This window comes from Siniperca chuatsi, linkage group LG19, assembly GCF_020085105.1.
Source record: "Siniperca chuatsi isolate FFG_IHB_CAS linkage group LG19, ASM2008510v1, whole genome shotgun sequence".
In the NCBI taxonomy this organism is placed as follows: Eukaryota; Metazoa; Chordata; class Actinopteri; order Centrarchiformes; family Sinipercidae; genus Siniperca; species Siniperca chuatsi.
The window spans coordinates 10,403,720-10,427,733 of record NC_058060.1 but is presented as its reverse complement, the minus strand read 5'-3'; the positions used below and the strand labels follow the sequence as shown (position 1 = coordinate 10,427,733).

The following is a 24,014-nucleotide window of genomic DNA, read 5'->3' as shown; positions in this document are numbered from 1 at the left end:
CGCATGTAAAGAGAAGAGGCTGACAGAGAGCACAGCCCCAGTACATCAACTACTCCAAGTGATTAATCAGAAAGTGTTTGTCATGAGATTAAAAACTTATGAAATATTCTAGTTTTAAAAGTGTAAAGTCTTCAAAGTAAAATGCTGCTTTGGCCCTAATAGAGCTCAAATCAGTGTGACAGAAACAGCAGGTCAGAGTTCATTCAGTACCGCTGAAGCTTTCCTACATGGAGCTGCTTTGACAGGCAACATGGCCGCACTCATTACAGAAGCCTGGTTCACGGCAATGAAAATGTCACCACGTTGGCAGGATTTAAACCTGTACTTTGCATTCCCCGCCTGAGATCAGAACTTTAGAAGCCATTCAGATGAAAGTCAAAACATCTTCAACTCCCCAATAACAAGACCATTCTTGTTATTGGCTTCCATTTTATTTGACAGTTAGAATTAAAGAAAAGAAAGTCTCAATACAAGTTAGAAATGAACGTATCATGTTATATAAATAACAAGATTCACAAAAGTGTGTTATAATGATGAGTACCATGCTATACATGGTCACTGAATTACTGTATTTTCTCTAATAAAAGCCGGGCCTCAAATAATTCTCAGGGGCATGATCGCCATGAACAAATAGAAAACAAAAAACAAGGGTGGATTAACTCCCAGTGTCGGTCATATAATGTGCCTGTCAACTAAGCATAATGTACATTTCCATGAACACTTCGTTGTTCTGGATCACTCATCTTATTATTGTTGAATTTCAGTCACTGTGGGTGTATGCGTGTTCATGTCCCAGCCAAACTGCATGTTGTAGTAACATACAAGTGCCACAAGATGGCAGTAGCTACATTTAAAGTACCGCATGGGAACCGTGCAAGTCACTGAATTTTCCACAACATTGTCCTGTAAATGTTTTACAACAAAAGCCTTGTTAGGAAATGAAGGGATTCTGTCCAGTGAAACACTAGATAGCTTTTAATTTGAAATGGATACAGCTATGTCTCTGATTAAAGTTCAAAATAAGAATGCACATTATCATCTTTATTTTTCTCAGAAACTATATTTTTTTGGCATTGTCCTGCATTAGCTCAAGGTGGTAGCCAAACTGGTATAATGGTTTGCTTCAAGTAGTATTTTTGCAATATTTTATACGTTTTAATTCAGTGACCGATGAAGCGCCTCAAGATGTTATTATTTTCGGATGTTATTATTGTTCCTCAGGCCTGCAGCCATCTGATCCTTTAACATCCTCGGAACAAACTGGCTGCAGAGTTCCTCAGACGAAGGATGCAACCTCCAGCTCTGCCCCCCCAGACTGAGGTTACAGTGGATGAAAAGTCACAGCACATTCCGGACAAGGTTGTGGACAGCGATCGCCAGCTACAGTCGGAGAAAGAAGGCCCCACTCTCTCTTCGTTTAAACTCTCACTCACAGAGGAGGAGATGGAGACCTTCTCTGAGGTTGTAATTGATACATATTTTAACACTGATGACTTAAAGGAGGCCCTGCACTGTGTGGCAGAGCAAAACAGCCCCTCCGTCCTCCATGTGTTTGTCAGGTCTGCTGTGGACTTGATAAGTGTAGTAGCAACACTCGTAGGCAGACGGGCCTGATGCTGCTGGAACTGCACAAGTCAGGGGTGCTGCCAGCAGAGCAGGTCTTTAAAGGTCTGCAAGAGATCTTGGAGGTTGCAATACATTGATGCATAACCTGAAATCTGGCTCTGCTTTGCTGAGCTTATCAGCCCCGTGCTGCATAAGGGAGGCGTCTCCATGGCAGAGCTCTTTGGTAAAATCAGGACTCTTGTGCCTCTTGATCAATCTGATGCCTGAGAACAGACCATCCCCCACCTCCCCCATTGGCCCCGCCTCGATTCTCTGCTAACCCCCAATCATCCCCTCACTTTTCTTTACAACCCCCACCCTATATGGCCCTTTCTTGGACTTATTAGATAATAACTGACTTATTATTGTGGCAGCACGGCGGTGCAGTGGTTAGCACTGTCACCTCACAGCCTTTCTGTGTGGAGTTTACATGTTCTCTCCATGCCTGCGGGGTTTATTCCGGGTGCTCCAGTTTCCTCCCACAGTCCAAAGACATGCAGGTTAGGTTAACTGGTGACTCTAAACTGGCCATGTGTGAATGTGAGTGTGAATGGTTGTCTGCCTATATGTGTTAGCCTTTCCCACTACCCTGGTGACCTGTCTAGGGTGTGAGCTGGGATAGGCCCCAAAGTGGATAATGGATGAAAAATAAATAGAAAAATCTCTGGATCCTCTGTCCTCAAAGTTTATTTTACATATCCTATATAACTGCTAAATAAGCTGTATACTATGAAGTTACATGGTAAAACCAATTGGCGTAAAAGGTGGAGCAACTATTTCAACAAATATAAAGGTTGGTAAACTGAGTATAGTTCCATTTAGCTGGTGCCTCGTGCTATTTAGCTCTGATTTCGGCGTTTTTGTGTACCTGCCAGAAGCTTCGCTAGAAACTTAGTCTTAAACCATCATCAATTGACATTTTATCGAGGTTTTAAGCCAAGTTTTCTATCCTACACTGTTTTCCTGGCCATTGTTTTACCTATATGTTTTAACTTGGTAAAAGTTTTCAGTCATCGGATGTATGGATCTTAAGTCATTTTAAGTTGGCTGCAACTTGACGTGGTTTACCGGACTGCCTCCACTGCTGCTAGCTTAGCTAGGTTTGTTTTTAGCCCAGCGGCTAGGCTAACCGGTCGCTTTTACTAACTATTTTAAGCTCTTTAGCACTTTTATGGACATTACTGTGGATTTTAAGCTTTGAAGCACTCTCACGGACTAACTGCAAGCCTGATGGCTGAGTGTGGATCTTGTCAACTTACCGTCTCAAAGCTGAAGAAAAGTATCGCCTGTCTGGAGGCTGAGCTCAGAGAAAAAGACAAAACACCTTGCAGTCTTCAGCTCCTCTGTCACAACCGGAATGCGACCATCCCATCTTGCTACCCTGACTGCTCCACCCCAGTAGTGGACAATAATCCCACTCTTCCATGGCTCAGCTCTATCATCACTGGCGCTCAGCTTTATCATCACTGGCATAAAGCCGTTTCAGCTAAGCCTGAAGATCCGTGGCTCCTCATGGGTGCAAAGCCCAAAGCAATTGCCATTTCTACTCCTTGCCAAGCCCCAGTGGATGCACAGTCACTCGTCGGCGGGGGTGGTGAGAAGGCTCCGGTGAGTTCGACTCCACGTCAACCGGAGCACTGGACTGTGGCCTGTAAGGACAGACATGGTGCAAAGCGTCTGCCTCCTCCACCTTCACATCGGGACCTCCCACTGGCCAACAGGTTTGACATCCTGGATACGCAGGACTTTCCTACACTGGAGGGATGCTCCCTTTTTCCAGCGGTTAAGTCTTCCTCCTCCTCTCGCCGCAAGTTACTGAAAGAGGCCGTGATCAGGAGAAGCTCTGGAGGTCTCTTTCTTCCTGAGACGGCAGAGAACACCTCTGCTAAGATGGACGCCTCCTTGCCGCAGCAGTCCCCAGCCATAACTGTCCCAGGGACAGCTGATAGAACTCGACGGTCTCCACGATCATCGACTCTGCCTCCTCTCAATCCCCCAACTTTGCTGATAGTTGGAGATTCCATAGTAAGGAATATCCACTTCGTTAATGCGGTCACACAGTGCTTTCCAGAGCTACGACCCCCGAGATCCTCGAAAAGCTCCCCGGACTTCTGGCTGCACTCCCGACGACTATCGCGAAAATCATAGTCCATGTCGACACCAATGACACCGCCCGTCAGCAATCGGAGCTGACGAAAGCAGATTTCATCAACCTCTTTGACCTGCTCAACAGCACCGGAAAGCATGCTTTCATTTTGGGTCCAATTCCTACACTGGGTAGTGGAATTGGCCGTTTTAGCAGGATCCTCAGCCTTCATACCTGGCTCCAGTCTGTCTACAGCATCCATGACGTTGGTTTTATTCACAATTTTAACTTAACTGGGATCGTTCTTCCTTGTTTGCATCACCCAAACAAGAACGTAGTCGCATGCTGGCAGCTAACTTGCAGCACGCTGTGTTGTCCTCCTCATGTAGTTGACTATTTACATCACCTGTTTCCCCTCGCTCTTCTTCTTTATCTTCTCTGCCCACCCTGCCTCACTCTGCTATCACTAACACCCCCTTGTGGACTGATCATAGTGCTGCTATTTGGAGCCCGGATCCCTCTAGTGCTACTTTTAACATTCCTGTGGTAATTTTGCATAGGTCCTTAATACAAAACAGACACAGCCGATACAGCAATAATAATAATTTATTTAATTACTTTAAAACTGCTTGTGTCCAGCCAGTCCTTAAAAACCTGGGCTTGATCCCACCCTCCTGGATAACTATCGCCCAATTTTCAAACTGCCTTTTATTTCGAAGATTCTCGAAAAAACTTGTATCTAAGCAGCTTCTTGCTGCTGTGGAAAACAACAATACCTTTGAAAAGTTCCAATCTGGCTTTCGTCAACACCACAGCACTGAGACAGCCCTTCTCAAAGTCACTAATGACCTATTAACGAGTGCAGACGCAGGCATGTGTTAAATTCTTGTGCTGCTGGACTTAAGTGCTGCCTTTGACCGAACTGATCATGGCATTCTTTTAGATAGACTGAGGCACTGGGTGGGCATATCTGCACTGCACTAGACTGGTTCTACTGGAAATTCTGTCAGCATTAATAACTTCATGTCATCCTTTTCCCATATCAAGTATGGTGTGCCTCAAGGTTCAATTCTGGAACCAATACTGTTCTCCTTATACATGCCTCCCTTGGGTGATGTCATCCGCAGCTTCACACAACAGCTGAGAGCAAGTGTTGAAAGGGTCTTGTTATGCAATGCAGAGGTCTTGGAGGAATAGATGTCATCGCCAACAGCCAGACAGCTTTACACTTTGCATGGTGCAAAAATAGCTGGTTTGAACCTGGTGTTGACTGTAGCCACTTGTGAATTCAAACTTTTTCCTCACTTTCCAAAAAAATTCCAAGCCCTCTTAGAGACTGTGATAACTTGCCTGTTAATACATGTTGACAGATGAACACACTCCACACTGTTTTTACATGTGACATTAACCTCATGGAAATGACAATCATGATGGGGTATGAAGGCTGTAAAATAAAGTGATCTGTGGTTCATCCTTTTATCACTATGATTATAGTGAAGGTACAGGGTATGCAGGCTCTAAAATAAAGTAATTTATTATTTTATATATTTATTCCTTGCTCTAATTCCGTAATATATATCTGATCCAGTAAGTATTTCATTGGTACACCATATGAACTAAATATATACACTGCAATTTGTGGGCTGTAAACTAAATCAATACTATTCTTTACAAAAATACACAAAGTGTGACAAAAAATTAGCTTCACACCTTCTGATAATTTGCACAGAGGAAGATTCATTCTCCCCTCTACCCACCTTGCATTTTCAGATTCCATGTGCAGCAACAGTCTGACAGAAGCAGTTCCTGTCACGTAGCCCAGTCTGTCTTTGTCTGTAAACATAGGACCACAGCAAGAGAGACACTGTGACAGTGTAAAACAGCTGAGCATGAGAATCTCAACACAGATTAGTATGTTCCACCGTGGCAGCAAAACATTGCCCTCAAGGTTAGAGTGGCACTCTAAACATATGGTGTGGAGCTGTGAAAGTTATGAGGAGTGCAGGGTAAGATGGTATATATAGTCGTCATACTTTCTCCAGTAATATAGGACCACATTATCACCTTGTAGAGAGACTGCACACTTTCCCTGAAGCACATTATAAATGACAGCTCTCTTGACCCATTGAAGACCTGAGTTCAGCACCTTATTTACATCATGACTGGTTATTATAATTCAGAAGCCAGCTTGAAATATAATGATTTGAATGTATACAATCTGACTTTTACCTACTAAAATTTGGAAATTTGGTACACTGAATTGTAATAACATCCCCCGACTTTTCATTTAACACCATCATCAGATCAAAATTTTAATTTGTCCAATATTTCTGTTTATGACCAAAAACATGCAAAACTAATGACATTCCAATCAACCTAAGCTGTACTTTGTGTTTAGTGCTAATTAGAACATGTTAGCAGGTTTCGCTCGCTAAACTAAGATGGTGAACATGGTAGACATTAAACCTGCTGCACACCAGCATGTTAGCATTGCCACTGTGAGAATGCTAGCATGCTGATGTTAGCATTTAGCTCAAAGCACTGCTGTGCCTTAGAACAGCCTCACAGAGCAGCTAGCATGGCTGTAGTTTTGTTGTATAACAAATTACATTTATTTTGGTTTAAAATAGAAATATTCATGGAGGATTAAATGCGTTACTGCAATTTTTGTATTTCAATTTACATTAGTTGGTAAATAAATTCAGAAGTTAAGACTGTACCTCAATGTAATCTGGAAACTCCTGTCTGTAACTATATACTGTAGATAGCCATTTTAGCTTATTAGCCTTTTTGTATTTGTTATTTGTAAGAGTTACATTTAATCCTCTACCTACACATTATCCTCAAAACTGGGTTGGTTTATGCATCATACTGTTCATACTGAAATCATATTCAAACACCTTGTATCTTTTCAGTAAATAGACAATGTTCTTAAGGGGGGCATCTTTCTCCACCTTACCCAGACAGGAGCACTAAAGGCCTTCTCCAGAGACAACCTCTGCAGAGTCCAGCCTGGAGCTCCCAGCTATCCAGCATCACCTATCTCTCCTCTCATCCTTCCAGCTAAAAATCAATCAACATATGCTCTTCAGATTGTCAAATAAATCATTTAATCAATCAGACAAGGAGACACAAAGAATGACTGGAGAACAAGACGATGTCAGAGGCCAACTCTTCTCACACAACAGCTGAGACTGCAGCCAGGGAAAGCTATGTGAAGGCTAGTGAGACTACTCGAGGTTAAGACCAGAAGTGTGGAGTATCAAGTGTTGAAAGGGTCTTCATATGCAATCTAGAGGTCGTGGAGAAGTAGATGTCATCTCCAACTATGTCTGAGACAAATTATCACTTTGTAGACAGCTTTACACTTCATATGGTGCAGATATAGCTGGTAGGACCCTGGTGTTGACTGTAGCCACTTGTGAATTCAGATTATTTCCTCACTATCCAAAAAATTCCAAATATTTGGTTTTGAGTCAGATGATATTCCTTCTGATATATGTTTTTACCACTGTCAGTAGTCATCCAGTAGTTGATCTTGTACACTACTACATGCTGTAAAAGTCCCCTTTCTGCTCCCTAATTACATTAAATTAACTTCAAAGATTATTGCGTGTGTTCTGGGGACACATGATGTTAGCTTACATTGTCAAAAGAGGGCAGAAGTTTAGATGAGTATCTCTGTTCAAGAAAAAAATAGCAGCAATAACTCAAGACAGCTGACTTAAGAGTTGTTGTTTCATCTTGACCTTAGCTCACAAATACTGCATTAGCTTGCCTTCAGTATTGTAATCATGTGACAAGAAAATCTGGAAACACCACTTTTTTCTGAATTTAATAGCAAACACACACAATCACAATGGTAAAATCACTGCTGAGAGAGCTTAGTAGAAGGAATCCCAAAACAATTTCACAGGGCTATCTTTGTCCTCAAGGGTAAATAGAAGTAACAATGCCAGCCCAACAAGGAGTATGGAGTTACAGTATGAAATAGCACTTAGCGCCAATAATTAGGGTGGTGACCTGGCCTTGCTGAACAACAGCTTCAACTGTGGTGAAAGAAAGGAAGAAAATGTGCCATAAACACCTCTCAGTCACTGTGGTTTGTTTTCAAGACATTGTGTTGGAAACCTTTTGACTGACTTTCATTGGGACTGAGGAGTCTGTAAATTGAGGAAAAATAGATGCAAAACAGTGACTGTAGGTATATAATATATTCTAGTGTTGTTATATTAGTTAGCAGTTAAAATTCATATAATAATAATTCAATATGATGACATGAGAATAAGGTCCTTAAGACATTATAAGTAGATATATATATTTTCTTCTTGTACTTCAAATAGTTGTACTGTATATTTCCTGACAATAACTTTTGGAGACAAAATACAAAATGAAGTTTGGGGACTTGTGAGGGACAGATTTTTACAAATACTAAAATCAATGTGGCAAAAGCTGAGATATCCTCAGTTGTTGTCCCTAGTGTAGGTCAAGTTCCTACAATTCCCATAGTGTTACTCAATGGTGTCTTTCATTAAAAGGAATTGTTTGACATTTTGGTTAATATGCTTATTCGCTTTCTTTCAGAGAGTTAGATTAGAGGATTGATACCACTCTCATGTCTGAACGATAAATATGAGCCTACAGCCAGTAGTCCGTTAGCTTAGCATAATGACTTGAAACAGAGGGAAACAGCTAGCTTGGCTCTGTTCAAAGGTAACAAAATCTGCCTATCAGCACCTCTAAAGCTCACTAATTAACATGTTATATCTCGTTTGTTTAATCCGTACAAGCTGATTCCCCCTGTTTCCAGTGTTCATGCTAAGCTAAGCTAATCCGCTGCTTGCTGTAGCTTCATATATGGTGTACAGACATGAGAGTGGTATCGATCTTCTCATCTAAGCAAGAAAGCAAATAAGCGAATTTTCCAAAATGTCTAAACTATTCCTTAAACTCTTTAAACAACACCCTTTAAACAAAGGCTTTTTGTAAAAAAAAAAAAAAAAAAAAAAAAAAATTATTACTATTAGCCCAATCCAAGATACAGTATTAGACAGCTCCTTTAAGGGCTATAGAAGACATTACACATCGTTTTCACAGACTTTGACTCTGTGTACTCCTCCTAACGAACAAACTGATCTTCATGTATAGAATTAGTGGAGTGCCCCTCTAACCAAATTCCTAATTCATTATGGAAGGAATATTGATCTCTGATGTAATATAGCTTTTAAAACTCTGCAAAGATGATTAACCTACAAAACAACACAAAACAGAATATGACTGTTAACTACCTGCCATAGCTGTCTTAGTACCAACTTGAACAACAGACTGGGGTTGCTGCTGCATGTAGGAATGATGTCCATCATAAGTATTAACTGCAGGACACAAGACAGCTGGGAATGACAGCCTCAGTGTTGCCCTTGATGTGCTAAGGAATGGTACACTGGGTGCAGACAACCAACTGTCAAGACCTACAAGGTCACACTTCAGGTGAAACCTGAAGTAAGAAGTTGTTAAAATCAAAAGGGTTTGTGCTTCTTGAGGTGGTCTTCAGGTTGTCCACTCAATAAACACAAGATTTAAGGTTCTCCTCTGTTAATGCAACAGTTATTAAAAGCATTGGCCTGTTGTCAATATGATAAGTGTTCAGTATGACCCAAATGTATTTATTGACAGTTTGGTTTCCAAGCAGGCAGCTGTCATATCCAGTCTTTTATTATACTGTGGATGGAGAAGGGTCAGCTGAGGTCCACTGGAGGCAAAAAAGGATCAGGAGAAGGAATCCAAGTCAATAATTCACAAGTTTATCTTTGTCCTCCAGGATAATAGAAGACAAACAATACTGTAGTCTCTAGACACTCATAGTCCTGTTGTAGTAGTGACAGACCAACAGGTGCAGCTGTCTTTAGTTAAAAAAATTATATAAGAAAGATTAAATGTCTAATGAAGCTCATATAAAATAATATTACACAAAAAAGACATTGTTTTCCCTTGAGGAACAGCCAAGAATAGATCCACAAGCACATTTCTGATCATGAAATGTACTGGAAAGTGGTTTAATATGATAAAAATAACATCAGATATCTTCCTATATCAGCTAATATATTTCTATACTTTTCATAATTTACTGGCTTTTCAGTCACTTGAAGGGCAAAACAAAAATAGATGCTGATCTAAGACCAGCTCATAAGTTTAATTTCACTGGCCAATGGTTACATGAGAGTTATTGTTGTCCACTCCTTTATTTCCAAATACAAATAGTTTTCTTGCTCTTCCCTTATAGGGTGGCTGGGTGTCAAAGCTCTGCCTCCTGGATGAATATAAAGAGGGGTTCAGAAAGAGGACGGGAACACAGCACCTGCAGGTAAGTGTACATGCATCTTACTCATGACTCAACTATCACATGACATATTGAAAATACAATGTTACTTTTTTGTTATTTCTTTCTAGATATCCACCACACCAAATCTATCAAGGGGGAGAGGAAGAGGAAACAGGTAAATAGCTCCATGCTGTTTGTTTTTCAAATTTATACATGAAAAAGAATAGACTCAAAACAATGTTACGTTTTCTGCTGGTAGTTTCTCAAACCTCCTTCATCAAGGTGACTTTTTTAACAAAAAAAAGACTGCTGACAGCTGATAAACTTGCATTGTAAAATGTTGGTTATCATAGTTCATAGGTAACAGCAATTACTGTCTTTTAAGTTTTAGGATTTTTTCCAACTTAAATTACTTAACCATGATAATTCCTGTGATGTTTTCTACATTTTTCTATGTACATATGTCTATACATGTCTATACAAATGGATTAAATCATAAACTTACAACAAATTACCTTATAAGTTATAAAAGTGCTACTCCAGGGACCATGTAATCAAAATGCTTTCTTGGTTCACAGCTTTCAAGATGTCTGGTGATGCCCTCATGGCGGAGTTTGGGCCTGCCGCCACCTTCCTGAGAAAGTCAGATAAGGAGCGCCTGGAGGCCCAGACTCGACAATTTGACATAAAGAGGCAGTGTTTTGTGCCAGACCCTGAGGTGGAGTATGTTAAAGCCACAGTCACCATCAGAGACGGTGACAAAGTCACTGTTGAAACTGAGTTTGGAAAAGTAAGTATGTCATTTACTGGTTGTGAAAGAAAGTGGTTGTGACACAGCAGTCAAACAAGATGATTAACATATCCTTGATGACTTTTACAACAATCTAAATGAAGATATTCCCTGTGGTAAATCATTTCAGACTGTAATCCATAAGGAGGCTGATATCCACCCTCAGAACCCGCCAAAGTTCGATAAAATTGAAGACATGGCGATGTTCACCTTCCTCCATGAGCCTGCTGTGCTGTTTAACCTCAAAGAGCGTTACGCAGCATGGATGATCTACGTGAGTAATGACCACGTATATCTACTGATCTTTGTGGTGTATGAAATCTTTAGTTCAATAAAAAAGTTGTTGTTGTTTTATGTATCTTTGTCCACAGACTTACTCAGGGCTGTTCTGTGTGACTGTCAACCCCTACAAGTGGCTGCCAGTGTACGATCAGTCTGTGGTCAACGCGTATAGAGGAAAGAAGAGGAGTGAAGCTCCTCCTCACATCTACTCCATTTCTGACAGCGCCTACCAGAACATGCTGGCAGGTATGTTCAGCTCTTTGTTTACATCATCTCTAACACAGCACTTTGTAATTTCTACCCCCTCAGGCAAATTTGTGATATGGGCTATATAAATAACATTGATCTGACTTGACGTGACCATCTAGACATTTAAAGAAAAATGTCCTAACACTGAACATTGTCTTAAATCTTGCAGACAGAGAAAACCAGTCTGTCCTCATCACGTAAGTAATTCATAAGTCATATCTGATTCCAATTTGAAGAGCAGAGTTTATGTTTTGTCTTCATGACATGTTTAGTTCACATGTTTGTTTTCATTCTCAGTGGAGAATCTGGTGCAGGAAAGACTGTGAACACCAAGAGAGTTATCCAATACTTTGCCAGCATTGCAGCTGTTTCTGGCAAGAAGGATGCTGCTCAGGAGAAAAAGGTTGGTTTAAAACAGTGGCATTATGAGTATACTATGATATACATAATAAATTAGGTTTTGACCTTTGTGGCCTAAATTTTGGCATCCATTAAATCCACAGGGCACCCTGGAGGATCAAATCATCCAGGCCAATCCTGCCCTGGAGGCCTTTGGAAACGCCAAGACCATCAGAAATGACAACTCCTCCAGATTTGTAAGTTTGGTCACTTCAAAGAGTACATGTGCAGATATAACTGTGTTATGTTGACAACTTCTAAACAACATTTTCTCATTACAGGGTAAATTCATTCGAATCCATTTTGGAGTCAGTGGGAAACTGTCTTCAGCTGATATTGAAACATGTAAGTACACAGTATATAAATAATTTAAAGTTAGGAAAAGGGTTCTCATAGGTCAGGAATATAACTTAGTACCAATATGTTATATGTTGTCAGATCTGCTGGAGAAATCCCGTGTCACCTATCAGCTTAAGGCTGAAAGAGACTACCACATCTTCTACCAGATTCTGTCCCAAAAGAAACCAGAACTGCTGGGTGAGGGCTGGATGAAACATATAACTTATTTGACCCTAAAACAAATTACACATACACACAGACTGAAACTACTTTTTCTTTTACAGAAATGCTCCTAATCACCAACAACCCCTATGACTATGCCTACATCTCCCAAGGAGAGACAACCGTAGGCTCCATCGATGATGCAGAGGAACTGATGGCAACTGATGTAAGAGAAACAGAATGCTTGATAAAAACTCCACACATACCGTTTCACAACTAACTCAAAAGTAATTTTATCGTTTAAGGAAGCTTTTGATGTCCTGGGCTTCACCCAAGAGGAGAAGAATGGAATTTACAAGCTGACTGGTGCCATCATGCATTATGGAAACATGAAGTTCAAACAGAAACAGAGGGAAGAACAAGCAGAGCCCGATGGCACAGAGGGTAAAGTATCATCAGGACAATAAAGAACAGTTTTTCTTCTTTTCTCCTAAAACAAGAGTATAACTACCACCAATTTGTGCCTTTTGACACAAAATAATGTAGTAAATGTTTCTCTTTCACAAAATCAATTTACAGATCTCGACAAAACTGCATATCTGATGGGCTTGAACTCTGCTGATGTCATCAAGGGCCTGTGTCACCCAAGAGTGAAAGTAGGCAATGAGTGGGTCACCAAAGGTCAGAATGTGCAGCAAGTAAGTTGAAAATGCAGGCACTGCACTGATTCGATTGGGGGTTTGAAGAATAAAGTGAATTTTCATGTCACTGATTTTATGCATTAATCTAGGTGAACTACTCTATTGGCGCACTGTCCAAGTCAGTGTATGAGAAAATGTTCCTGTGGATGGTGATAAGGATCAACCAATCCCTGGATACCAAGCAACCTCGCCAGCACTTCATCGGTGTGCTGGACATTGCTGGATTTGAGATCTTTGATGTGAGTATAAAAGGTTTTATGCACATGTGACTGTAAAATATACGTTAAACTAAACATAAACTTCTCTCTTTGAATGTTCTTCCTAGTCTAACACCTTTGAGCAACTGTGCATCAACTATACTAATGAGAAGCTGCAGCAATTCTTCAACCACCACATGTTTGTGCTGGAACAAGAAGAGTACAAGAAAGAGGGCATCGTGTGGGTATTCATTGACTTTGGCATGGACTTGGCAGCCTGCATTGAACTCATTGAAAAGGTTGGTCCAGAGTAAATTTGATTTTATAATTCATGTAACAAATGTAAACTATTCTTTGTGACAGGTTTACATTCAGTTAATTCTAATCAATTCCTTCCTTCAGCCCATGGGCATCATGTCCATCCTTGAAGAGGAGTGCATGTTCCCCAAAGCCAGCGATGCAACATTTAAAGCCAAACTATATGACAACCATCTGGGTAAAAGTCCCAACTTCCAGAAGCCCAGGGTTGTTAAGGGGAAACCAGAGGCTCATTTCTCCCTGGCTCACTATGCTGGTATTGTTGATTACAACATCTGTAACTGGCTTGTGAAGAACAAGGACCCACTGAATGAGACTGTGGTTGGGCTGTATCAGAAGTCTACCTTGAAGTTATTGTCTGTCCTGTTTGCTGGGTATGCTAGTGCAGATTCAGGTAAGGGATCTTTAACTACACTGATTATTATTGTCCTTGAATTGTCCAGGATATCAACAAAGGGAAAAAAATTACAATTACACTTATTTCCACACATCCGAAGATGCAGGCAAGGGCGGAAAGGGAGGAAAGAAGAAAGGTTCTTCCTTCCAGACTGTGTCAGCATTGCACAGGGTAAAATATGTCTAAGATTTGGTATATGTCCTAAGTTTGATAAATGGAACCTGTTAACATTTATTGTCTTCATTTACAGGAAAACTTGAACAAACTGATGACCAACCTCAGGTCAACTCACCCCCACTTTGTACGCTGCATCATCCCAAATGAGACTAAGACTCCCGGGGCGATGGAGAATCCGCTGGTCATGCACCAGCTGCGCTGTAACGGTGTGCTGGAAGGCATCAGGATCTGCAGGAAGGGATTCCCCAACAGGATCCAGTATGGAGACTTCAAACAAAGGCAAGAAAAGCAATGGTTATTTATTGTTCTTTCACAAATCTTGTGATACACTTGAACACAACATCAGAGATATAACCTGGGGACATTGGGTGTTTTGGGTCTTTCACCATCAAACACCCTAGGGATCCAGGCCAGGATTGATCAAACTTGTGTCCAAGTAGTGTGAGTAGTCCACGGGTCACCTCTCTTGATGCACAGCTATCTTGATGCCTTTTCTGTAGTGATGTTCCTGATGGCTCTGTTCCTGTGCAGTCCTCTGTGTCGGAGCCGAGGATGGTGTGACCAATGTGTGCCCATCAAGGTTGGCTTCAAAGGCTACACCGGCCAGTCCCTATGCCTGCCTAGGGACTGGAGAGGCTTTGGTCTTTGGCCAAGGAGCTTGCAGAACCTGCATACAACCGTGATGGACACACATTGCACATACCATTCTCAGCTCTGGCATTCGTCTACCAGTTCTGCATACTTGGCTCTCTTTCTCCCAGAGGCCTCCTCCATCCAGTCTTCCCTGGAAAAGTGGGCATGCCGGTGTGTCTGCCAGACCCCAGCAGAAAAGGTTGGATGGGCTGGGGAGGATATTGTAAAACGGCTAGATCAGGAACTTGATCCAAAGTTGCTCGGCCCGCGATATGTACTTAGAATTCATTTGCACATTCATTCAATAATTGTAATGATGTTATGGTTGTATCATTTCAGATATCGCATCCTGAACCCTAATGCTATCCCTGAGGGACAGTTCATTGACAACAAGAAAGCAGCAGAAAAACTTTTAGGCTCTTTGGATATTGACCATGAGCAGTATAAACTGGGACACACTAAGGTTGGTTTTGTCTCTACAATGATTACAAAGAGCAGGGTTTAATGTTTGAATAAATGTTACAAAAAAAACTTTCTGTCAATCTCAGGTGTTCTTCAAAGCTGGTCTGTTGGGTGTTCTTGAGGAGATGAGAGATGATCGTCTCGCTCTCATCATCACTGGAATTCAAGCGAGATCCAGAGGACTACTTGCCAGGATTGAGTTCCAGAAAATTGTTGAGCGAAGGTTGGTGTAATACTTTTGGTGTATAACATTTACTGTAAAAAAAGAAAAAAAAGGTACAGGCAAATGGATTCAAGTTTACTGACGTTATCTATAGGGATTCCTTACTGGTGATCCAGTGGAATGTGCGTGCCTTCATGGGTGTCAAGAATTGGCCCTGGATGAAGATGTACTTCAAAATTAAACCTCTGCTGAAATCAGCTGAGACTGAGAAGGAGATGGCAAACATGAAGGAGGAGTTTACGAAGCTCAAAGAGGCTTATGCTAAATCTGAGGCTCGCCGGAAAGAGCTGGAGGAAAAAACGGTCACCCTTCTCCAAGAGAAGAACGACCTGCAGCTGCAAGTCCAGTCTGTAAGATCAGTCCCTTAGTTTACGTAAAACTTACAGCAATATACTTGCGAAAATGTGATGAGTAACAAAATTTGTTAAATATACTGTCTGCAGGAACAAGACAATCTTACGGATGCTGAGGAGCGCTGTGAGGGTCTGATCAAGAGTAAGATCCAACTTGAGGCCAAATCCAAAGAGCTGACAGAGAGGCTGGAAGATGAAGAGGAGATGAATGCAGAGCTGACTGCCAAGAAGAGGAAGCTGGAGGATGAGTGTTCAGAACTCAAGAAGGACATCGATGATCTGGAGCTGACTCTGGCTAAAGTGGAAAAGGAAAAGCATGCCACAGAGAACAAGGTAATGAAAGCAGCTATAATCCATATTTTAAAAATAACAATTGATCAGATGTCTATGTGTAATGTTAAAGAGGTTGTTCGTAGTGCAAACACACAGAGAATTATCACCTGGCTGTGCAGTTCTCCTCATCTCTAAGCAGTGTTTTAGTATCTTTCAGCTCATTGTTTTACTTTATAGCCCACAACTTTACTGTTTTTTAAGATTTTTTTGAGGGGGCTTTTTGCCGTTATTTTTGATAGGAACAGCTAAAGAGAGACAGGAAATATGGCAGAGAGAGAGAGGGGATGACATGCAGTAAATGGGCCACGGGCTGGATTCGAACCTGGGCCGCTGCGGAACTTTACTGTTTTGACTCACTATCACTGCTCTCATAGCTTCACTTTCAGGCACAGCTGAGCGAAGGAGCTCTGAAAAAACTATTGTAGGTTAACTGACCTGCACAAAACAGCAGACAAACAATGTTGGCTACTAGCTGTTAAAATTAATGGAGCATTTAGCAGGTAAAGAGTAGATAAGAACTAAAGGGATTGTGAATATTGGACTTTCATTTGACAGGTGGCCAGAGACACGGCTCTAAATGAATGTTAATGTTGCTCCGTGTCTGCTTGATATGTAAATAGGCAACTGTATGCTAACAAATTTGCCATATCAACTTATATGTCAATGTTGTGTTCACAGCTGCCCACAAGTGGTCAAAAAATAGTATTGTGGGTTTAAAGACCTGAAACTTGTATTATTGAAGAATCTTTCTATATTCCTGATTTAACACCAACTGTGATCTGTTTTCTGAGGTTAAAAACCTGACAGAAGAGATGGCAGCTTTGGATGAAATCATTGCTAAGCTGACCAAAGAGAAGAAAGCTCTTCAGGAAGCTCATCAACAAACACTGGACGATCTGCAGAGTGAGGAGGACAAAGTCAACACTCTGACCAAGGCCAAAGCCAAGCTTGAGCAGCAAGTCGATGATGTGAGTACAATGGTATATGCGACTAAATCTCAAGTCCTAGAGACACAACTTATGGAGTAAATGTTTGGATTGTTTTGTCTGTTAGCTTGAAGGATCATTGGAGCAAGAGAAGAAAATAAGGATGGATCTGGAAAGAGCCAAGAGAAAATTGGAGGGGGACTTAAAGTTATCCCAAGAAAGTGTGATGGATCTGGAGAATGACAAGCAGCAGCTGGAGGAAAAACTCAAAAAGTAAAACTAATCTATTACAATCACAAACAAGATGCCCATTATGCTACAACAGCTGATTACTAATGTGAATCATTTTGTCATTAAATGTAGGAAAGACTTTGAAATCAGCCAGCAGTTAAGTAAGATTGAGGATGAACAGGCCATGGGCGCTCAACTCCAGAAGAAACTGAAGGAGTTACAGGTAACTGCACAAACAGGTTTTATCTGTTGTGATTTTATCTCTTCATTATGTGAATTCCTACTCAAAATTTATAATCATCTGATGATTTTCATCAAGGCTCGCATTGAAGAGCTGGAGGAAGAGCTGGAAGCAGAGCGAGCTGCCCGAGCCAAGGTGGAAAAACAGAGGGCTGACTTGACTAGGGAGCTAGAGGAGATCAGTGAGAGGCTGGAGGAGGCCGGAGGAGCCACTGCTGCCCAGATTGAGATGAACAAGAAGAGAGAGGCTGAGTTTCAGAAGATGCGCAGAGACCTTGAAGAGGCCACTCTGCAGCATGAAGCCACTGCTGCTACACTGAGAAAGAAGAATGCAGACAGTGTGGCTGACCTGGGAGAGCAGATTGACAACCTACAAAGAGTCAAACAGAAGCTGGAGAAAGAGAAGAGCGAGCTCAGACTGGAGCTGGATGATGTGGTGTCCAACATGGAGCAGATCATCAAAGTTAAAGTAAGACAAACAAATCAGTCTTCATTGAACTCATCTATTAATTATATTCAATTTTATTTATATAGCGCCAATTCACAACAGAAGTTATCTCATTGCACTTGTCCTATAGAGCAGGTCTAGACCGTACTCTTTATAATATTATTTACAGAGACCCAACAATTCCCACGATGAGCAAGCACTTGGCAACAGTGGCAAGGAAAAACTTCCTTTTAAGAGGCAGAAACCTCGAGAACCAGACTCAGGGTGGGCGGCCATCTGCCACTGCTGGTTGGGTTGAGAGAGAGAGAGAGAGAGAGAAAGAGAGAAAGAGAGAGAGACAGAGAGAGAGAGCAGGAGGTAAGAGAGCATACAGTAGCAACATGCAAATTCCACATAGAATTTTAAAATAATAATAATGTAATGGTAATATATATATATATATATATATATATATATATATATATATATATATATAGTAATAATCATATAGGAATAATAATGATAATAATAGTAATAAGACTAATAATAATCAAGCAGGAACAGAAGGTGCCTTGCGATCATAGATCCAGATTCTGCAGCTCCAGAGGCAGAAATACCTGCTGAAAGCAACAGAAATTTTAAGGAATAGTTTGACATTTTGTGAAGTATGCTGTATTCTCTTTCTTGCCAAGAGTTAGATGAGAAGATTGCTACTGTGCGGTAAATATGAAACTACTGCCAGCAGCTGGTTAGCTTAGTTTAGCACAAAAGACTGGTGTAGGTATGCAGCTTTTGTTACCTTTGGGCTAGCTGTTTCCCTGTTTCCAGTCTCTGTGCTAAGCTAACTGGTTGCTTGCGTAACCTTCATATTTACCATAGAGACATGAGAGAAGGAACAGGCTGATATTTTGGGAAATATGTTTATCGGCTTTCTTCTGTGTGTGTGGCTAGAGCTGGCAATCTCATGGAGATGACAAGAATGAAGGAAATCACTGCCCCGCTGCTTTTTGCCAAGAAATTGTTACAGCACATAACTCTCAGTAAAATCACAAACTGTTATTCTTACATATCTGTTTGTGTACACAGATTTAACAAACAAGATACATTGTGTTAATTAGTGAGCTTTAGAGGTGCTTCTGAACAGGTTTTAACTTTGAACAGACCTGGGTTAGCTGTTTCCAGCTAGTTTTTTGTTTTCCTCCTGCCACTCTTCACGCTAAGCTAGGCTAATCGCCTGCTGGCTCTAGTCCCATAGTTAACACACAGACATGAAAATGGTATTGATCTTCTCATTTAACTCTATGAGAATACAATGCTTGGGTCGGATACATTCTATGACTTACATATTAATATAAAATTCGTTTAACAGGCCAACCTGGAGAAAATGTGCCGCACTTTGGAGGATCAAATGACTGAATACAAGACGAAATCGGAGGAAGGCCAGCGTACCATCAATGACTTCACAATGCAAAAAGCAAAGCTTCAAACAGAAAATGGTAATCAGTTTAACATACACTCACATTTAAAGGCCCAGTGCGTAACATTTAGGAGGATCTATTGGCAGAACTGGAATCTAATATTTATATCTAATATTTAAGTATAATTTATTTAGTATGTTTTCATTAGTGTATAATCACCTGAAAATAAGAATTGTTTTAATTACCTTAGAATAAGCCGTTTTTATCTACATAGGGAGTGGCTCCCCTTCCATGGAGTCGCAGGTGTTAGAACAGCATTATGTTTAGAAAAGAAAGATGGGGGGGGCATGTTTGTTTTACATTTCTAATATTACAGGCTGCAAGTTGAAATATAACTAAACACCAATTGCAGCTTGATATGGGGGTTTATAAATATTTATTTTTCAGGTGAATTTACCAGGCAGCTGGAGGAGAAGGACTCCTTGGTCTCCCAGCTGACCAGAGGGAAGCAGTCTTTCACTCAGCAGATTGAAGACCTCAAGAGACAACTAGAAGAGGAAGTCAAGGTATTTCTTTTAAGAACTACTGCTTTTAAAATACAGAGCCCGATGGCTACAGACAAAATGACTTGACCTATTTTTTCTTTATCAAAGGCCAAGAATGCACTTGCCCATGCAGTGCAGTCTTCTCGCCATGACTGTGACTTGTTGAGGGAGCAGTATGAGGAGGAGCAGGAGGCCAAAGCTGAGCTCCAACGCAGCATGTCCAAGGCAAACTCTGAGGTGGCTCAGTGGAGAACCAAGTACGAAACTGATGCCATCCAGAGAACGGAGGAGCTGGAAGATGCAAAGTAAGGATTCAGTAAATTATAGAATAGAGGATTGCTCTCTCTCTAAACCTTCAAGCATTTAGGAAAGTTATATCACCACTGAAAACAAGACCCATCTTGAGACAGTTCCTAAATTTTACAGTGATATTCCCATTTTATCTGTGAGGTAACAATTTCATACTTACTCATACATAACAACACCTACTTATTTTTGCTATTAGGAAAAAGCTAGCTCAACGCTTACAGGATGCAGAAGAAGCTGTTGAAGCTGCTAATGCTAAATGTTCCTCCCTGGAGAAAACCAAACACAGGCTTCAGGGTGAGATTGAGGATCTCATGGTGGATGTGGAGAGATCTAATGCTGCTGCCGCAGCTCTGGACAAGAGACAAAGAAACTTTGACAAGGTAATGGCATATGAAATGACAGGGACTCATTCCAGATAAGCATACAGTACAGAATAAAGTTTTGTATGTATAAATTGAGACTGGCTTCTGAATGTTTCTAAAGTGTGTAACATAATTTAAAATACAATTTAATTAGGTACTTGCTGAGTGGAAGCAGAAGTATGAGGAGTCCCAAACTGAGCTGGAAAGTTCCCTGAAAGAGGCTCGTTCTCTCAGCACAGAGCTCTTCAAACTGAAGAACTCTTATGAAGAATCTCTGGATCACCTGGAGACCACGAAACGAGAAAACAAGAATCTCCAAGGTAGGAAGATATAATTAAACCATGATTTACCTTTAAACATGCACTGAATACAGTACGGAGGTTGGGACAATACTAAAATATATTAATATTAAAATATATTAATATTCACAAAACAGAGGAAATTTCTGACCTGACTGAGCAACTTGGTGAGAGTGGAAAGAGCATCCATGAGCTGGAGAAGATCCGTAAACAACTGGATCAAGAGAAGGCTGAGATACAAGCTGCTCTGGAGGAAGCTGAGGTGAACAAATGTTAAATGTCGTCTAATGGATATGCCATTTTTTCATTGATCAACTCACTGTAATTACCATTCTGATGCTCTGAAAGATATACAGTGATTTGCTGTTTTTAACAGGGTACCCTCGAGCATGAGGAGAGTAAGATTCTCCGAGCTCAGCTTGAGTTCAACCAGGTGAAGGCTGAAATCGAGCGGAAGCTGGCTGAGAAGGACGAAGAGATGGAGCAGGCCAAGCGTAACCATCAGAGAGTAGTGGACACTCTGCAGAGCTCCCTTGAGGCTGAGACTCGCAGCAGAAACGAGGCTCTCAGGGTGAAAAAGAAGATGGAGGGAGATCTCAATGAGATGGAGATCCAGCTGAGCCAGGCCAACAGGCAGGCAGCAGAGGCTCAAAAGCAGCTCAAGGGAGTGCATGCTCATCTGAAGGTAATTCCGTAAGTCCTACGAATGATGGGAGTATGTTTGTGGATTGTCTTCTTTGTCCTTTTAATCATAGTAAGAATGTTATTATTGTTCTTGGCAGGACTTGCAGCTGCAGCTGGATGATGCTCTTCGTGCCAATGATGATCTGAAGGAGAACATTGCCATTGTGGAGAGACGTAACAACCTGCTGCAGGCTGAACTTGATGAGCTGAGGTCTGTGGTGGAGCAGACTGAGAGAGCTCGAAAACTGGCAGAGCAAGAACTGCTGGATGTCAGTGAGAGAGTTCAGCTGCTGCACTCTCAGGTATGTCGGAATCTGTAATCACTATACAGTATAACAATATACCAATATGTCCAAGTTATTTATGTTTCCACAAGTGTTCACTGTGAAACAATTCTGTGCAGAACACCAGCCTGCTGAACCAGAAGAAGAAGCTGGAGGGAGATTCAACCCAGCTTCAAAGTGAGGTGGAGGAGGCTGTGCAGGAGTGCAGAAATGCTGAGGAGAAGGCGAAGAAGGCCATTACTGATGCTGCCATGATGGCAGAGGAGCTGAAAAAGGAGCAGGACACCAGTGCTCATCTGGAGCGTATGAAGAAAAACATGGAACAAACCATCAAAGACCTGCAGCACCGTCTGGATGAAGCTGAGCAAATAGCCATGAAAGGTGGCAAGAAGCAGATCCAGAAGCTGGAGGCCAGGGTGAGTATTTCTAACTTCCGCTGTGTTGCCTTTCAGTACTAGTGTACAATATAGGATTATCTGGCTTCAACAATCTCATAAAAGCTGCACCCATAACTGTCCTTTCCAAGGTGAGAGAGTTGGAAAATGAGGTGGATATGGAGCAAAGGAGAAGCAGTGAATCAGTGAAAGGCATCCGCAAGTACGAGAGGCGCATCAAAGAGCTCACCTACCAGGTATACACTACTGACACAATAACTCATAAACATTCACCAAAAGATAAAAAGTTATGCTTTAACAAGCAATATGTGTGGTATACTAATTTAACAGACAGAGGAGGACAGAAAGAATCTGAGCCGTCTGCAGGACCTGGTGGATAAGCTGCAACTAAAAGTTAAATCCTACAAGCGAGCTGCAGAGGAGGCTGTAAGTGAAAATACTACTCTTTCATTTACTAAAATAAAGTCTATATGCCTTTTTATGAGTCAGCTCTTGTGTGTTATAGCTATACTTCAAAATGTTTCCATACTCTAATCTTGTTTTTTAGGAAGAACACTCCAATTCAAATCTGGGCAAGTTGCGCAAGTTACAGCATGAGCTTGAGGAAGCAGAGGAGAGGGCCGACATTGCAGAGTCTCAGGTCAACAAGCTGAGAGCAAAGAGCCGTGACTCTGGTGCTAAGGTCAGTAACCCTTCAGAATAATGCAACTTTTATTTAGTAACTATGTCTTGGAAACATGCAATGCACAGCAAGTAACTTTAATGATTTGGCAAGAACAAAAAATTCTGATTATCTAACATTTTTTCTTTCTTTGTATAGAAAGCACACATTGAAGAGTGAAACCTTTAATGGGATCTTCAAGGATATAGTTTAATTGTAGTATTTTAGTTTCATTATTCTCCATGCAACATGAGTGGAATAAAGAATAAATGCGTTTTGAATGCACCACTTTGTTCATGTTTCCTGTATTTTATACCTTCAAACCTGGAGGAAAAAGATGTAAGGAAATGACTGAGAAGTGAATCACTACACTACAAAGAACTGCACTATGAGGTAGTAATTGTAATAAAAACTCATGCAGCACCTACCAACAGCGGTATCCAACCCACAAAATGAAAACTGAGTTGCTTTTCATGCTTTCACATGAGAAGAGCAGAAGAGTTCAAAACTTTTGCTCCTTGTTTTTGTAAGACAATATCCTGCAATATCCAGCTTGAGCAGCTGACTGCACAGCTGAGAATGAGCACCAACAAAGCAAGATTAAGTTCAAAACAGCTGCAAGTGGTTGAGACTACTGATGAGACTTATTAAGCATCATGAGTTGGTGAAGCAGTGGAGTAGATGAAGGTTTTGAGTAAGAAAAAGTAAAACTGACTAGAAAGAATTGTGTATGATGGGTGTTATCATCTCATCTGATCATGGCTACAAAAAGCTGCTCACAGGTGATGAGTTTTTCAGTTAAAATTGTTTCTCATACTGCAAACATAGCGTTAAATGTGATATACCCTTATACTGTACATGGTTATTCTACCTAAAAAAAGTCAATATGTAAACCAAATGACTGATAGGTGACTCACATAGCAGTGTAGAGTCAAACACAAATGAGCAGTTGAGATGAACTACTCTCAGCAACCACTAGATGGTCAAAGAGCTACATTCACAAGAATGTATTTCTCCATAATAATTGAAAAAGAAAAAAAAAAATAGAAAGAAGGAATATCACTAAAATCCAGTTTCAATTTCCCGTGCTAAATATTTGTTATGGTACTCATGGTAACTTTATGATTTACTTATATATTAAGCAGTTTTGGCCTTTGTTAAAGAAACACAGATGAAATTCAGAAATTCTTGAATGCATCAATTATTAA

General features: G+C 40.9%; 1 protein-coding gene across 1 annotated transcript; it reads left to right on the top strand.

Moving 5' to 3' along the window:
* The first annotated feature begins 10,142 nt into the window (after nt 1–10,142).
* LOC122866550 (myosin-6-like) lies at nt 10,143–23,091 on the top strand. The gene is made up of 38 exons (XM_044176320.1): nt 10,143–10,185; nt 10,589–10,800; nt 10,931–11,074; nt 11,172–11,328; nt 11,501–11,528; nt 11,629–11,734; nt 11,835–11,927; nt 12,012–12,075; nt 12,169–12,267; nt 12,354–12,457; nt 12,537–12,675; nt 12,811–12,929; nt 13,022–13,171; nt 13,258–13,428; nt 13,532–13,841; nt 13,945–14,015; nt 14,095–14,300; nt 14,994–15,117; nt 15,203–15,339; nt 15,434–15,689; nt 15,783–16,025; nt 16,817–16,993; nt 17,079–17,224; nt 17,315–17,405; nt 17,502–17,891; nt 19,219–19,345; nt 19,715–19,833; nt 19,921–20,117; nt 20,318–20,501; nt 20,638–20,803; nt 20,920–21,044; nt 21,159–21,467; nt 21,565–21,768; nt 21,870–22,166; nt 22,277–22,381; nt 22,476–22,571; nt 22,693–22,827; nt 22,966–23,091. Exons 2-38 carry the CDS (start codon nt 10,597–10,599, stop codon nt 22,984–22,986), a joined length of 5,814 nt encoding a protein of 1,937 aa, XP_044032255.1. The 5' UTR covers nt 10,143–10,185; nt 10,589–10,596; the 3' UTR covers nt 22,987–23,091.
* The last annotated feature ends 923 nt before the right edge of the window (nt 23,092–24,014 follow it).

Bases quoted from the DNA above. Each gene is read 5' to 3' on its own strand.
- LOC122866550 (XM_044176320.1), top strand. From the start codon at position 10,597: ATGTCTGGTGATGCCCTCATGGCGGAGTTTGGGCCTGCCGCCACCTTC. The intron at 17,225-17,314 runs GTAAAACTAATC...CATTAAATGTAG, and splicing joins CTGGAGGAAAAACTCAAAAA to GAAAGACTTTGAAATCAGCC. The intron at 22,828-22,965 runs GTCAGTAACCCT...TTCTTTGTATAG, and splicing joins GCCGTGACTCTGGTGCTAAG to AAAGCACACATTGAAGAGTG.